Below are 12,069 nucleotides of genomic sequence, written 5' to 3'. Positions count from 1 at the left end.
GTGGCGGATCGTTTATAGCCTTTTCTCACAGCAGCTACAAAAATTCATTTTATGATTCTGATGGCTGATCGTAATCCAGAAAGGATTGTGTTTATGAAACACATGTGAATGAAATTAAATTATAGTCCAGTTTCAATTGTGCATCTGACTACAGATAGCCTGGGATTACAAAAGATCTGTATTTTAAACAAGTTCGAAGGTAGCATAATTTGCTTTTTGGGTTAGAAGAATTTCTTAATATAAAATTTGAATGGTATGACTATTAGAGATCAGACTTTACAGAAATAGAAATCTTCACCAAGAGAGATCCAAAAAAGCCAAGAACCAAACCAAACAAGATATGAGGAGAATCACAACAATTACAAGCTGTGATCTGAAGCCAAATAGTAGAAAATCTGACAAAAAGACAAAGGCTGTGTAACTAAAAGCTTTAATGAGGGAAATTACTACAATCTTAAGAAGAACATCTTAATTTAAAGATAAATATATAATTTAAAGCAGCAAATGTTATTTAACAGAAATTAATATCGCCTGGATGCATTTCATCTGCATTAGGTATGTCCGTGCTATGAGATATTAAAAAAAAAAAAAAAGCGATGGAGATATCTACCCTGACAAAAAGTATTGGGGACATGTCCCACCCATAAATTAAGCCTATGGCTTTAGCCTAGATCATTTTATATTAAAGAGCAAAATGTCAGTTAAGTCATGAAGTTGCCTTAAATATGTGCATGCATGTAAGTATTTATGAGTCAGATTTAAGAACATGAAAATAGTTTTCAGAACTGTCCTGGAGCAGTCCATCACTGTCTCCCTCATCTAACACACCTGTTTTAACTCGTCAGTTCATTAGCAGAGACTTTAAGAGCTGAAGCGAGTCAGAAAAGGTAAAGAGTTGTGAGAGACTACGATACGTGTCAAAACTGTGTCATGTTTAGCTCTTAAAGCAGCCAATATAACCCAATAACCCAGCTGCTGTGATGTCTGTTCTTCCAGGAACAAGGAAATCAATAACTCTTGTAGCTTTGAGCATACATCTTTATTTCATTTAGAATTTAGTGTTTGATAACTTTATTCAATTTCTGTGTATTTCCTACTTGTTGAAGGGCACAGGAAGATAAATCTCACATTTATTATAATGAGTTTGTGAAGACTGCTTAAAGTATTTTTTTACGTCTAATAAAAGTTTAAAATTGATAACTCAATTATACTGTAATATTGAATGTCTATAGTCAAGGGTTAATATTCGGGGGAAAAACATTTCATAGAGACATCAGTGGTACTAGTGTCAGTGATATTCACCTTCAGTCATAAAAAAGATGTCATTAAACACATTTAATTTAAATATTACAAATATTTTGTCTTTATGTTGTTTAAACACTAATTGTGAAGACGGAATGTTAAATTACTGCAATATAAAAATATATTTTAAAAATAATTTTAGGTGTTTAATACATTTTTTTTAATTGATTCACAGCAATAAAATATATAAATTATATACACACACATAAACAAATGAGTTATTTTGGCGCAGTTGACTTGATTGATACTCTTTATAGATTTCTTTGCAGAATCATGGGTAATGTAGTTTTCAAGCCATTTACAAATCTGAATAGTTTACAGTGAATGGCCTACAAATTATATACTAAAGATGTCTGTAGGGAGGTTTGTGGCTTCATTCATATTAGTTTGTTCATCTAATCACTCACCTACACAATCACAGTAACTTACTGTAAGCACACTTGCTACAGGTATAAACAAAAGCGTCTACAGCTTTTTACAGAGTTCATCTAAGGTGAACAGTTGAAAAAAAAAGAAACAAAAGTGTAGTTTCTCAGTGACAATATTCCTCTTTCTTCCTTTCTCCCCAACATATGAGGCCATTTACTTGTGCTCTGCATAATAAAACAATACATCTGTATGGATCAGCATTTCCCACATTGTTGGCTGCAGCTCCCCTACAATATTTAGTAGGCCACAGACCACACTTTGGGAAATGCTGATTTATACAAATTAATTGTTTCCATTATTCTATATTATGCAGGATAAATGTGTTTTCTATAATCTTAAAAAAAAAAAAAGAAAAAAAAAAAGTGAAACAGACAAGACTTACTGGCAGATTCTGTGAAGCCTGTGGCTTTATGGACGATCACATGAAGGAAGCCGTACAGACCAGGGGATTCCTCATCTGGAGGAGACAAGAAACACTCAGTAAGTGTGTGTGTGTGTGTGTGTGTACAAGAGGGAGATAGATTCCTTGCTTTAGTCATCTTTCAGCATCTCTCTCTTTAATCTACCAACAATCCTCCATTTTCCTGCCTATTAGTGGCAGATAACAGATAAAGGACACATGCAAGTGTCTAGTCACCCATATGCTGCTAAAACACAAACATAACGCTAAAATTAAAATCAGAAATGGCCCAGACCACCCAAGAGTAGGTCCAAAGCTCCTTGGAGATATGAGAGGGAAATAAGACATGTGAGCAGCTGGTGAGTGCATGTCTGCTGTGATGTGAACAGTGCAGTTCTTACAGCATGTCTCCTGTTTGTGTGGTCCATGTCTGTGCTGGACTGGTGATACAAGGCTATCTGACTATCATTCTAGGTGTTTTGGATTGCTTCGAACCATTACAGAATTTGATGCTCACCACTCTACTCAGGTTTCCCTCTACAACAGGAAACAACACACTGAGATTATAGAGAATGTGGTCATAAACAGACAACAGAGCCTGACTTACACGCTAATATTAGCAATGGTTAAAACCGTCTACTAGTCATCCAACAACCAAACAGCCAACTAGTGAGGACAGGAAGTTCATTTAGAATTTATTTTTAAATGTAGTAGTTTATATGCATGCTGGACACTTCTTAGTTCTCGATAAATAAATAAAAAAACGTAAAAAAAAAAAAAAAAAAAGAAACAAAAATCTATTTTTTTATTATATTATATAATATAATATTATTATTATTAACAATATTTTTTTTAGTTTTGTAAAGAAATCATTTATATTTGTAAACAAAATCAATTCCAAGCATTTTATTTATAGAAGTCAAAAAAAATGTTGTCAGTGTCTTTGATATCAGTACTGAAAAAGCCCCATCGATTGGTTAGGAATGTAAAGCAGCAATAGTAAAGTCAGGTTGACTAAGTTTTGCTCAAGTTGCAAGGTCTTGCACATACAGATCAGATAAAACCAAGTGTCACAACTCCCAGCTTTGGCTGGTCTGCCCTGATGAAGAACTCTGTCAATTAGTGCTGGTGGAAAGAATGCAGCTGTCAGAGCAAATGAAAACAGTGTCACATTACTGAAAGTCTTTCACTAAAACCATGAGCTTGGATAACCACACCGAAAAAAAAAAAGCATGGTTCATGAAGACAATATTTATGGTAAGCCTGAGAGAACAAGAGGATTCTTCTGGACTTGAAGGCTCTCATTATGTGAGGAAACCTAGGTCTCTGAGCCCACAGAACATGACTTCAGGGTGGCCTTGACCGACCCTCACACACACACACACACACACACACACACACACACACACACACACACACACACACACACACACACACACACACACACACACACACACACACACACACACACACACACAGGCTTATTGTATCAATATTAGAAGCAGTGGGTGGCAGTGCTCAAATTGCAGTCTCCCTTTTCTCTGCATTTATTTAGCAGAAAGTAAACTGGCCGAGAACCTCTTTGAACCTAAAGCTCCTCACCAGAACAACACGTGAGAGAGTAAACAGTCAAAGACCTGCGCATGTTGGTGGACATGTGATCATAATACAGTCCAAAAGTGTGAATCAAATGGCATCTCATCTCACCATTCAGTCTAGAAACTGTTTGATTAAACAATAAAATCTAATTTAACAAAATTGCACTTTAAGGCCTTTTCATAAGATTCAATGGGCCCTATCTTGCACCCAGCGCAATTGACTTTGTACACCGACGCATGTGTCATTCCTATTTTGCACCTGCGCAAAGCGCGCTTTTCCCTCCACAGAAGCACGTCGCTAAACTAGTGAATGAACTTGCGCTCCCTGGGCGGTTCAGCGCAAAAAAGGAGGCGTGTTCCGGCGCAAACAATCCCTGGTGCTATTTTGCTGTACCATTAAACAATTGCGCCACTGACCAGAAAAAAACTAGTCTAAAGTCAGTGGCGCGTTGCGCGTTGTTCATTATGCTATTTTAAGGGCGCATGCTTGACCATAATGTTAAGCGTGCACAACGCGCATACACTTTGCTCATGTAATCTACACAGATGCAACAGTTATTTTTGCAAATCATAAATTGTTACACTTAAAAACAATATTAACACATGAGATGACGGAAATCATTGTGGTGTGCCACGAAGATGTGAAAAAATAGGCATAAATCTAGCTTACAAATTATTCAGGCTAATTGTAGTAATTAAGGATCAGACCTGTTTGAGGTCATATATGTATTTATGGACATCTGACAAATTGGTTTGTCCGTCAAGAACCAGGAAAAAAAAAATCGATGAAACAATTGTGGCTATTTCCTCCCACGCCTGTTTAACCGACGCTATTTTGGGTGGGTTTCTCCCATCCCCATACAACACAACTTCTCTGTCTTTCACTGCTCTTACAAGAACATCAGTCTCCTCGGCTGTGAACCGCTCCTGGCATGCGCCTGGTAAATACGCCATAATAATAGCAATCCATAATGGAACTTGCGCACCTGCTTTTAAAGGGAATGTTGGATGACGCTCTGATTGGTTTATTTCACGTTACGCCCAAACCACACCTATGAATAATGAAGCTACTTCAGAACAACCCATTTTAGATTTGCGCCGGGCGCAAGAGCCATTTATCCCGCCGGGAAAATAGAAACAGCGCCGAGACCCGCCCACAAACTTACTTGCGCTTCGCGCTTTGACACTTGCGTTTCAGATCGTTAAAATAGGGCCCAATGTTTCTTAATGCATTTGTCAAAGTGACACGTCATGCAGATTTGTGATTCTCACATTTTAGTCTTTTGAATATAAGAAGGTTGTGTGCCATTTAGAGATCAGTTCTTGAATCTGAATCTCAGTTCTTGAATTTAAATCAAAAATCCTGAATCTGAATTTTATTCTAAATATTCTTTATTTTTCTTAAATTTTAGTCTAATTTTTAACTGAGGTCAAAAACTAGTTAAGGAATTACTATTCATGTTGTAAATAGTTGTATTAAATTATTTAATCCAATTTAATTGATTTGAAGAAATATAGCTTGCAAGAAAATTAAATAATTTAAAGACAAACTTGGGCAGCTTGACTAAACTTTTATAGTTTTTAGCCAATTATGTCATTAGCCACTCAACAGTAATGCAATAAATACCACTTTCTTTAAAGCGCTATTTCACCCAAAACTGTAAATTATATCATAGTTTACTTACTTTCATGTTGTTCCAAACCTGTATGCATTTCTCTCTTCTGCTGAACACAAAAGAAGTTATTTAAAAGAATGCACAACCTAACAGTTGCTGGCCACTGACTTCCATACTATTTTTTCCTACAATGGAAGTCAACGGCTATCAGCAACGGTTTGGTAATCAATATTCTTCAAAATATCTTCTTCTGAAAAGTATACAGGTTTGTAACAGCATGAGAGTGAAAATAAATTATAATTTTTATTTTAAACTGAACGATCCCTTAAATTCCTATTTGAATTCCAAGTTACCTTCCTATGTGTTGTAGCCATTTCATTCATGACACAAAACAAATCAATTCTTAAATTCTGTCCAAACGTGGAGTACAAAGCAAGGAATGTTTAAAACATGAAGAGAACCTGACCAAACTCATTTTCCATTCACCACAAGCACCCTAAAAGAGTTAACACTTCGTGAACCCATGTTCAACCGGGCTTTTTCTGATGGATCAAAGCAGTTGGCAAGCTTTTCATGTGGAGGTCAAAGAGGCGCACAATGCTTTGCTAAACCGTGATGTGACTCAAGTGAAGAGGCCTCCCAAAAACTCTCTCAAAAAAGAAGCCGACTATCATTTAATTACGGTTCTCCACCATTTGAGAGCTCTCAATGTCATACGGTTTCTCTCATAATGAAGACAAACACTCCTTACAAAGCCTTGATTTGTCAGCTCAAACTGCTGGTGTCCAGAGGAAAGAGTTTGTGTATTTGGGGCTGATGGGGAATGTATGTGAGGGTATGTGGCAGGGCTTACATTCCTTCAGCAGCTGCTCCTCATTTCACCTCATTCCCTGCATCTTAAATTTCGTAGCAGGAGGGACATTGTGGGGTTCAGGGGATGATCAGAGGGGGTCTTTCTACGTGTGTCACTTATGATAGACAGAACAAGTCAAACTCAGGACCCCTTGGCCAGACACGGCCTGCCAGCAGAACATGCTCAGAAAAGGATATTTTTTATTAACACTCAAAATTTGTTGCAGATCCATTGTGCGTTGTGCTTCTGTAGTTCTTCAAATTAAATCAACGTTATTGGCACCAGTACACAACAATTCCAGTATGTTTACTCTCTAGAATAATTGATTCTTATCGCTCAACCTCAAAATTGTCCTCTCAAATCAATATTTCATGTCCAGTTATTTACTTGCGTATTTATTAATTTAAGATGTAGTGTGGTCAGAGTAATGCTAACAAAAATAAACGAATAAATGAAAAAAGAAATAAAAAAATCAAGAATAAAAATACATACATGATTTTTACTGTGATTAGTGTGATTATTAATAATAATGTCATTATTAACTGAAAGCAACAAGACTCTTGAGGAGTATACATCTACACTCACCAGTGGATTCTCTGCAGTGAATGGGTGCCATCAGATTGAGAGCTCAAACATCTGAGTGATCCACAATTAATCAACACAACTCCAGTCAATCAGTTAATGTCTTGTGAAGCAAAAAGCAGCGTGTAAGAAACAATTTGTTACATTAAACTGCTAATTCTGGCCAAAATATGAATCCACAATCCATAAAAACATTTCCTCAAGAGAAAAAGTCCATCCCCTGTTGTCCTCTTACTTAAAAATCCAACTGTGGACTTTTTGGACCATTTTGCTTGTGAATGGCTGCTTGATCTGTGCCTATTTCTCTCTTAAATCAGACGAAAATTATTGATACAGGAATCACTCAAACATAAAAAAATAATAATAATAATAATAAAATACAAAATCTTGATGGATGTATTTCAAACACTGATGTTGATTGATGGACTGTAGATTATTTGGGAATTACTTTTTTCAGCGGTTTGGGCACCCATTCACTGCAGAGGATCCACTGGGGAGCAAACGATTGAATGCTAATATTTTTTCCAAATATGTTCTACATCTTGTATGGCATAAGTGTGAGTAAATTGTTTTGCGAATTACAATTTTTGGATGATTATTAATATTAACATCATGATTTTGATAAAGCTGCTTCTGTTTTGTGAATGGTGCTAAATAAATAAAACTGACTGACTGTATTACAGTGGTTTTATAACAGGAAAAACACTGTAATGAGATTTTAGGAGAGGTTTAATGCATTCTGCTATGGCTAAATGCAACAACATTTCTGAACCTACCACCAATCACCCATAATTCACCAGGAGAGGGGTGGAGCATGTATACAGCCCTTTTGATAGTGAGCGACTCCAGCTCTGCTGACTGGCGCTGAACGTGGGAGGTGATGGACAGATGGCTTTAATGTCATCCAGATCAACACATGTCAGGGTCCACACAAAAACTAACCGCCAAAGACTGAAACACTGTCCTGCTCAGAAGTGAACGAAAGCAGCCTCAACATGGCACAGGTTGTCAGTAGAGTAAAGCCAGACGGTAACCTAGATTTATGAAAAACCTATTTGGACTTCACTGTAATAGTAAGAGAAACTGAGGAACAAAGAAACTGGGCTAGTGAGTACTTGTAAGCTCAGATTCAGACAGCATTTGCATTTGTCCCCTCCATACACAGTTGAAGCTACTCAGCACTGAATCAGTGAGCAGGGAGCAGTTTGTGTCTCTTACCATCTTTGTTGCTGGTGACGGGGATGTTGTGGACCGTTCGGAGTTTGAAGCAGGAGCCAGTCAACACTTGCAACTCTACTGAACTCAACACACAGGTCTGCAGGTCTGAAAAACACACATCAAGGTTATCATCACGAATTAAAACATTCGTGTTCAGTCAGATAAGTCTGAAACAAAATAATATATAAACATTAGATGAAAAACCTACACGAAACCAGAATTGTGCTGACTGAAGTAAATTTAAGTTCAAGCGCTAAAATCACTAACGACTGGAAATGAACTGAAACGCAATTTAAAACTAAAATTGAAATAAAATTAAAATAAATCTTAAATTAATTATTTAACTTATTAGTTTGCTGAGGCCGACTAGTGGAGCCCATAGCTAGTGGACCTCAGAGAGCATTAATGGAGTGCTAGTGTGTGGATGCTTCAGGAATGATGGATTGTGCCATTGATATGGTTGAATAATCTGAAGTTTTAATAAAAAAGGTTGTCTAACCTTTCTTCTGTAGTTTCTGAATGCTCTCCCTCCATTCGGACCTCTCATAATCTGAGGACAGCAGAAACAGGTAGCTCTGCCGAAAGAGAAACGGTTAAAGAATAACAACAGCTCCCTCTACTGGATCGTTTAAGTGGACACACATTCAGTGAAAGGGATGGCTGTGCCATGTGGTACCTTGCCGTGTTTGTTGTGGATGCGGAATGGGATGGTGGGGGAAAATAAAAGCAGACACGACTCCTGCTCGTTCATCTTCTTCCTGAGACGATCCACATTACGACTCTGACCTTTCTGTGCTTTCTGTTCACACACAAATCAGTCTGATGTTAGCGGAAGCCACCCTTACAAGCAAAGTATACCACAGACATTTGTCAGTCTGTGTCTATCTGTCACACACAGTATGAAATAATTAACATTTTATCTTATTTAATATTGGTAATACTTAAAAATATCTTAAATTAAATTAAATATCTTAAAATATATATATAATATTTAAACCATTTTTAAACCGAAACCATAAAATTTCACAACTATGGTATGTGGGCATAGATATTACATTCTTGTTTGTGAAGTCAATTGAAAGGTTGCGTGTACGTTCATTGTGTGAGTTTGAGTTTTACTGGAAATGATGTTATCAGGCTTTGACGTCTAATTAAAGACTTCAGAGCCCCAGTGCTCAATCCGTTAGAGTGTGCGTGTCTACGTTACATTATATCTTGACACAGTGTAATGGGCTACATGACTGCAGTGCAGTAATTGCTCTGAGCAGAAGGAACTCCCAGAAGAGACACCAGGAGCGAGTGCTCTCAGGGGGGAACACTTTCGATCGATTCTCTCAGTGTCAGCTAACATAAAGTAACCCACGAGAGTAACCATAAAGTAACCGCCTCGTTGTCCTGTGCTGACCTCCGCTGAACAATGGAAGCAGACGGTCTAAAATATGTCTGTCTGTCTGAATTTAAACACTGTACTATCACAGTGACCTGCTTCAGCAATGCCAAACATAAGTTATCAAACCACAAAACCCACTTTCTCCCTAATGAAGTGAAGAACGTCAAAGTTCTTTGTAGTAGAAAATGGCTCTTTAGATTTTTTTATGTTCTCTGAGAGAATGATTAGCTCTGAGCTCTAAAAGGTTCTTTAGAATACTATAAATGGTTATTTTGTGGCATTGCTGTGAAAATAAAAAACAAACTTTTTGGAACCTTTATTTTTTCAGAGTGCAGGCAAAAACAGAACTAAATCTATTATTTGTATAGTCCTATACACAACATTACCTTCTCTTTCTGGATCTCGCTTTTGATGGTGGAGATCTTGATCTTCATCTCCTCGATCTCGTGCTCAGGGAGCGTCTGGATGTGAGGAAGAGAATCTGAGTCATCCAGAGTCTGAAAGCTCAGATCAGCCAGAGGGATGTACCATTTACACTCATACTGCTGATGCCTCCTGACAAACACAGAAAAACACATTTCAATGTCAAATCGGAGCATCATTTATTGTGCTTTTTGGTATATTTCTATATTAAGCACATCATTTGAGTGCATTAGGTGCAGGCCCGTCGCCAGTTATGAGGTCACCGAGGTCCGGAAGGTGCCAGATACAGCTATTATAAGCATTTTTTTACCTGTCTTTTCCACTTAATTTGATACTGAAGAAAGTGAATAAATAGGACGTTGCAGTTTATTGTAAGCAATATCTTTATATTATCTTATTTGCAAAATATTTTAAATAATTTGTTTTTATTTATTTTTTTGTTTTAATAGCAATATCTGGCAACACTGTATAGCCGGCACTTAAACTGACAGTAATCAAAAAATTGCTTTAAAAAAATTAATAATAAATTTATTGCTGACAGGCCAGAATATTCGTAGCATATGACACTAGTGCACAGATCTGTAGAACAAGTAGGATGAAATTAAATACATTTTGATGCAATAAATAGGGTATGATTTTAATATGATCATCCATCTAAAACAGAAAACATCTTTCACACTTCTTTCAAACTATGTATAGTGTATATAGTTAGTCGTATTTGTAGAGATTATTATAGCACAATTCTAAACATAAACGCATGTCTCCTGATGTCTTTCTCTTCCTGTCCTGACAGGAAATGCCTCTGCAGAGACCGTTAATCTAATCACTTTCTATTATGTGGCGTATACACACACGCTTTAGGGAATCAAAATGTATTTCCACTGTCAAAATGTTTGATAATGCACTCTTATTATGAGATGATGATGATGCCCAGCATGGCTTTGCAGTGAAATCTAATCTGCTCATCATCAAGCATAACCACCAATTAAAATCACCAAATACACAGCGGCATGTAAAGTGATGAATGCATGAGTGGGCAAAACATAAAATAAGAGAAAGTGAGATTGCATTTGAGTGTCCATGTCCATACCCAACTGCGGTCTTTTTCATCTTGGCACAGAGCAGAAGGTCTGTGAAGAGGAAGACATGACGGAGTTTACGCGTCCCCTCGGACACCTCCACCAGGAAGCCATCCTTCACCAGCTGACGAGCCTGCCAGAGACATAAACACCCACCGTTACTTCCTGTGGACTCATCAGAGCAGAAAAACACAGAAACTTCCAGAAAACAGAGGGGCGGCAAAGGTCATGAGCCTTCCTGAAGTTATTCAATTCATTACTGACACTGTACAGCTTGATCTTTAAAAGCGCTGACACTCAAACGTCTAATACTTATTTTAAATAAGTATGATGAAGAAAAATGAGGGTGAGATTAAGCTAATAAAGCTGATCCACTCACTCTCATGTGATTACAGCAAGATAAGCTCATCAAACAGAAACCGTCAGAAGTCAGGGAGCCTTTATCAAAACAGATCGCAATGTCAAACAAAAGAGAATCTGAAGAATTTGTGTTTGAAAATGAACACATTTTCAGACCTGTAGCTTGTTAAAGTTAATTATTATAGTTGGGAGTGTGGCAATATATTGGTATTGGCGATAATGTTAATATTCCACAAACTGTATAATTTAGTAAATAATGCAGCACAAGTAATGTGGTTAACACTTGAACACAGTAGGTGGCAGTATTGCACCTGTTTGCAACCAGTCATAAAAAGAAAAAAAGCAGTAGTATGTAGCAACTACCACAGACAGCGTGGTTCATTTCCCCAAAAAAATATTTTTTAGAATACAAAAATTTCTATAGATATATCAACAATATCATAATTGTGAATGCTTTAGGCCAAAACATAAAAAAAATATATTATGCCAGCCCTTCTTCATTTGATAACATTCCATAACATTTCCAAATTGAATAATAATAAAAGTCATGCAAGCGAACGGTCTTAATTTTTAGAGGTGCGTTTTGCTGCAAGCGTTGTTGGTCGATGGTCACAATGTTTCCTGAAACCACAGTTCCAACGAACATTAACTAACAGCATTACAAAGCTGTGTGGTTAGAACCGCAGCTTACTACAGCGTAACCTGGCCTTCTATGAATAGGTTCCTGTTAGTATGACGTGGACTTACAAATATTCTCACGAGAAAAAGAAAAAAACTATCATGCAGTTTAATCTACATCTTTTTTCAATATATACAATG

At 37.0% G+C, this 12,069-nt stretch overlaps 1 protein-coding gene across 3 annotated transcripts in view; it reads right to left on the bottom strand.

Annotated features, from left to right (window-relative positions):
• LOC113081311 (active breakpoint cluster region-related protein-like) overlaps positions 1 to 12,069 on the bottom strand; it is a 138,077-nt gene that overhangs the window by 42,794 nt on the left and 83,214 nt on the right. For all 3 annotated transcript variants that reach the window (XM_026253393.1, XM_026253401.1, XM_026253407.1), the window contains 6 exons: positions 10,902 to 11,023; positions 9,775 to 9,943; positions 8,675 to 8,797; positions 8,498 to 8,573; positions 7,999 to 8,103; positions 2,114 to 2,188 (listed from right to left, as the gene is read on the bottom strand). In XM_026253393.1, the coding sequence (XP_026109178.1) occupies positions 2,114 to 2,188; positions 7,999 to 8,103; positions 8,498 to 8,573; positions 8,675 to 8,797; positions 9,775 to 9,943; positions 10,902 to 11,023 (670 nt within the window). The remainder of the gene's footprint in view (positions 1 to 2,113; positions 2,189 to 7,998; positions 8,104 to 8,497; positions 8,574 to 8,674; positions 8,798 to 9,774; positions 9,944 to 10,901; positions 11,024 to 12,069) is intronic.

The sequence above is a fragment of the Carassius auratus genome, chromosome 5 (genome assembly GCF_003368295.1).
Source record: "Carassius auratus strain Wakin chromosome 5, ASM336829v1, whole genome shotgun sequence".
NCBI classification, from domain to species: Eukaryota; Metazoa; Chordata; class Actinopteri; order Cypriniformes; family Cyprinidae; genus Carassius; species Carassius auratus.
Note: the sequence above shows the minus strand (reverse complement) of the source record. Positions and strands in the feature narration are given on the sequence as shown.